The sequence below is a fragment of the Salmo salar genome, chromosome ssa02 (assembly GCF_905237065.1).
Source record: "Salmo salar chromosome ssa02, Ssal_v3.1, whole genome shotgun sequence".
Lineage (NCBI taxonomy): Eukaryota > Metazoa > Chordata > Actinopteri > Salmoniformes > Salmonidae > Salmo > Salmo salar.
Genome location: NC_059443.1, coordinates 84,662,536 through 84,668,013, shown reverse-complemented (window position 1 = coordinate 84,668,013; position 5,478 = coordinate 84,662,536). Strand labels below are relative to the sequence as shown.

At 40.3% G+C, this 5,478-nt stretch overlaps 1 protein-coding gene across 1 annotated transcript; it reads left to right on the top strand.

Moving 5' to 3' along the window:
* LOC106593224 (zinc finger protein 239-like) lies at positions 1-2,184 on the top strand. Its single transcript, XM_045713448.1, has 2 exons — positions 1-15; positions 171-2,184. The coding sequence occupies exons 1-2, from the start codon at positions 1-3 to the stop codon at positions 1,248-1,250; spliced, it is 1,095 nt and encodes a 364-aa protein (XP_045569404.1). The 3' UTR covers positions 1,251-2,184.
* Positions 2,185-5,478: the final 3,294 nt, after the last annotated feature.

Sequence of the window (5,478 nt, the reverse complement as noted above, 5' to 3'; positions counted from 1 at the left end):
ATGTACTGCATATTGGTGACCAAGAATCTGCTTAGGGTTTCAACCACTGTATTAACTTATTTCTACAATCATCCACTTTACTACTGTAAAGTGGATGATTGTAAGACTAAATATGAGTGTTTTTGCTCACTTGACTGTGTTATTAAGACAATAGTCAAAGTTTGTAAAAGCTTTTAAACATTCATTACAATCATAAAAATCATGGGCATCACCTTTTAGCTCATATAAACAGTGGATTTCTGCTGTTGTGGGCCTTTAACCGTCTGTCTGACTTTGTTGTTCACACAGGAGAGAGACTTGACTATCGTGGATCCTCTGGAGAGCCTCAACAACCTCATGGTGCTGACGAGGCAGAGAAGAGTCTCTCCAGATCAGAACACCTCAAGAAACACCAGCAGAAACCCACAAGGAAGAAATCTCACCACTGCTCTGACTGTGGGAAGAGATTCACCTCTTCAACAGACCTTAAAAGACATCAGAGAATCCATACAGGAGAGAAACCATATAGCTGTGATCGGTGTGGGAAGAGTTTTACTACATCTAGCCAGCTGACTATACACCAGAGAATACACACAGGAGAGAAACCTTACCACTGCGCTGACTGTGGAACAAGTTTTGTTTCTTCCCAATATTTAAAATCACACAAGAGAACACACACAATAGCGAAACCTTTCCACTGCTCTGACTGTGGGAAGTGTTTTGTTTCGTCACAATATTTAAAATCACACCAGAAAACACACACAGGAGAGAAGCCTTATAGCTGTGATCAATGTGGGAAGAGATTTAGTCACTCAAGCAACCTGATGGTACATTTGAGAACGCACACTGGAGAGAAACCTTATTGCTGTGATCAATGCGGGAAGAGTTTTACTTCATCTAGCCAGCTGACTATACACAAGAGAACACACACAGGAGATAAACCGTACCACTGCTCTGACTGTGGAAAGAGTTTTGTTTCGTCCCAATATTTAAAATCACACCAGAAAACACACAAAGGAGAGAAGCCTTATAGCTGTGATCAATGTGGGAGGAGTTTTACTCACTCAAGCAACATGATATCACACCAGAGAACACACACAGGAGAGAAACCTTATAGCTGTGATCAATGTGGGAAGAGGTTTACTCAGCCAAATATCCTGATAGCCCACCAGGAAACACACACAGGAGAGAAATCTTATAGCTGTGATTGCTGTGGCAAGAATTATGCTGGTAAAAGAGCTCTGATTAAACATCAGAAAATACATGCATGAACGAGTTGTTACATGATATCAATGAAATAATGTAGAATGTTTTAACATTGTAGTAGGAGTATTTTAATGATGTCACAATGTGGAACCCTAAACGTTTGTCCCCTGTTCTATTGATTTCAGCATGATATGGATATTACCCTCATTGGAAAAATACAGGCTCTGAAATGGAAGAGTACTATTTATGTGATTAACATAAACACAAATGAAGTGTTGTGTTTCACTTCCCGCGTTTGCGACCTACTTGAATCAAACTGCAACACTTTAAAATGTAGCTTACTGTCTTCTGCAGGTTGTCCTCTAACCAGTGAGGTAAAAGATATCTCCCATGTCCATGTGTTTGTTTTAGTTGTTAGTTTCAACAGCACGTACAACCTGATTTCTCCCCTACTTGATATCAGTGATTTATTGCTACTTGTCAAAACAACAGTGTTTTTGGTCCTTGTGCAATGTATAAGGTGCTCGTTTAAAAAAATATAAGTAATATGATTACTATTGTGTTTGTGTAGATAGTACATTTTATGTTTAGGTTTTCAATATATCACAAACCATTTCTGCATATTGGTTATTGATTTGGACAAGTTAAAACTGTTTTGACATTGGGCTATCCCACCTAGGAAAATGTTGTTGAAAAGACGTTGAAAATAATAAGCCCGACGTCCAATCTACGTTCGGTTGTTGAAAATACTTATTTTTCAGGTCAATGACTTCAAAGCAACTCAATTTCAACGTACTTGCATTCTATGCATATGGATGCAATATAAAAAAAATGAACTTGGACTAACTGATTAACAATTTTATTAACAAGAACAGTTTTATTAACAATGAACAGTTTTATTAACAATCCTACAACACTCCAGTATTTCTTTACAACATTCAACTGCTAATTGTCTTTATTCCACTACTGAAGAAGCATGACTCAAATCACCTCATATTTCAAACATCCAGCCTGACAAAAGATACATATTTTATTATTCCATGCCTCACCATTAAGTGAATTATTGCCAATACATATTAACAAAGGGGTGTACATTCGGTTTTTATATTTTCATAATATTTCAATGTAATGTAACATTTAGTAATCACAATAATTTATGAGACTAACTGAGTTTTATTGGCACAATGTAGTAAAACAAACGTATATTTTTGGTTGGATATTACATCCTATTCTTACTATTTTAATCAATGTCATTTCCTTAGAATGCTCATTAGTCTTTCAGTTTGTTATTCTTTAGTTTTTTATCCTCTTATGTTTGTTGTGTGGTAAATGTTTCCGTTTTTATTTTCATAGTTTTTTATTACGCTTGAAGAGCATTGTGTTCATCCATGTCTGAAATGTGCATTGTAAATTTGAACATATTGCAAAACAAATGAACCCAATGACTAACCAATCATCAGACTCTTGCAAAACCAAAAACCAAAATCAACACATATCTTGATCCATCTTAGTATCAGTTTTCAACCAATCCAGTACATTTTTGTTGAACTTTTTTTTTTTTAAATCAACAATACGTCAAAGGATTCAACTACTGAAAACTGAAACAAACAAATGGATCAAACAGATCAATCCCACTTTTCCAGCCTGCTGAAGGCGTGGTGGAGTGGTAAACACCACCCTCAGCTCTACCAGGGGCTTCAAGTGGTCTCCCACAGATTTAATATAATGTTTTAACAGAATGTAAACTTTCTGCACCCTCTTTCTCACTCAGTAGATTTCCTCTAGTTCTAATATGTTAACATGAATAAGTACATTTCAAGTTAGAATTCAACACCATGTTCTGTGGCCTTGCTGTTCCATTTCTTGACTGCCCCTGCAACACAGAAACACATTTAGTCATATTATATAAAACACTCGAAGTATCTACTGTATTATTGACTGTATGTTTGTTTATTCCATGTGTAACTGTGTTGTTGTATGTATCAAACTGCTTTACTTTATCTTGGCCAGGTTGCAGTTGTAAATGAGAACTTGTTTTCAACTGGCCTACCTGGTTAAATAAAGGTGAAATAAAATGAAATCTACGGCCTCAAATCAAATGTATTCATAAAGCCCTTTTTACATCAGTAGATGTCACAAAGTGCTATACAGAAACCCAGCCTAAAACCCCAAACAGCAAGCAATGCTGATGTAGAAGCACAGTGGCTAGAAAAAACTCCCTATAAAGGCAGCAACCTAGGAAGAAACCTAGAGAGGAACCAGGCTATGAGGGGGGGGCAGTCCCCTTCTGATTGTGCCTGGTGGATTTTATAAGAGTACATGGCCATTAAGGCCAGATCGTTCTTCAAGATGTTCAAACGTTCATAGAAGAACAGCAGGGTCAAATAATAATCACAGTGGTTGTAGAGGGTGCCTCAGGAGTAAATGTCAGTTGGCTTTAATTTTTTACCCCTTTTTCTCCCCAATTTAGTGATTTCCAATTGGTAGTTACAATCTTGTCCCATCGCAGCAACTCCCGTACGGACTCGGGAGAGGCGAAGGTCGAGAGCCGTGCGTCCTCCGAAACACAACCCCGCCAAGCCTCACTGCTTTTTGACACACTAACCCAGAAGCCAGCCGCACCAATGTGTCGGAGGAAATACAGTACACCTGGCGACCGTGTCAGCATGCATGTGCCTGGCCCGCCACAGGAGTTGCTGGAGCACAATGGGACAAGGTCATCCCAGCCAGCCAAACCCTCCCCTAAACCGGATGAAGCTGGGCCAATTGTGTGTCGCCTCATGCGTCTCCCGGTCGCATCCGGCTGCAGCACAGCCCTGTATCGAACCAGTATTTGTAGTTAGCTGAGCCTTCTGAGGTCGAAACAACAGGTAAGGTAGAGAGCGGGTCGAAAACAGCAGGTCTGGGACAAGGTAGCACGTTTGGTGAACAGGTCAGGGTTCCATAGCCGCAGGAAGAACAGTTCAAACTGGAGCAGCAGCACGACCAGGTGGACTGGGGACAGCCAGGAGTCATCAGGCCAGGTAGTCCTGAGGCATGGTCCTAGAGCTCAGGTCCTCTTAAAGATAGAGAGAGATGGAAGAATTATAGGGAGCATACTTAAGATCACACAGGACCCCAGAGAATTGTGTGACCTCTCACCTCTCTGGCTGTAGATGTGTTCTTCCTAACCAGTCCCTCAACAGCTCTCAGACTGAGCTCCACCCTCACTGGGTCTTCAGAGGAGAGGAAGGCTGAGGAGGGATGGAAGGATGAATGGATCAGTCAGTCAACAAGTCAGTAATATAAAAAGAGAGTGCTGATCATCTTAAATGTCCATCTCCCACCCATGGAGAGACCTATATACTGTATCCAGGGTTGGGTAAGTTACTTTCTAAATGTAATCTGTTAGTTACTTGTTACTTGTCCAACATTGTAATCAGTAACAACCTTTGGATTACCCAAACTCTAACGTAATCTGATTACTTTCAGATTACTTTCCCCTTAAGAGGCACAGGTTTGTACCACAGTCATAAAATCTGATTTCACTTTAACCATACTGCTAACCCTAATGCCTAACCCTAACCTTAAATAACCCCAACTTTAACCATACTGCTATCCCTAATGCCTAACCTTAGATGATTTTTTACAATATAGCACATTTTGACTGCAGCTGTCCCTTTTAGCGGAAATCGATCAGTTCTGCGGAGCTATATCCAACAAAAGTGTCATACTTCTCGTGCTTCGCAGAGCAGCACAGAGCAGAGCTGTTGTGAAGAAAGTTGTCAAGGAAGTGAGTTTGTGTTTATACAGGACCTCCCCACCCTCACCTATCTTAAACCAATCATGTCAATGCAGAGCTATATGTAGCCTTCCGCATAGATACAAGAATTTGAGAGGCACACATCAATGCGGAACGGAGCTCAATTTGGCCTCTGCATGACTCCGGAGACTCCGCTTCCTTGACTAATTCCTTCACAACAGCTCTGCGCTGCTCGGCGAAACACAAGAAGTATGAAAACTTCGCCATGGTTTGTTGGACAAAACCTATGGGGAAACAAATGCCATTTTTGTAAGGTTTTTGGATAAACACTGAAAATAAGGTCTGTGGTGAACACAGGCTTAGGAGATCTTATAAGTTTTGTTTGTTTTGTCTTACCTTGTCTCGATCAAATCAAATCAAATCTGGATCAATCTGAATGTTCTCGGCTGCGATGACGTATCCCAGAAGGGAGATAGTGGAGCGATGAATTTCACACTCTGCCTTTTGACAAACAACTGGTTCTCCAGGAGACACTGGAGAACTTGTAGGAC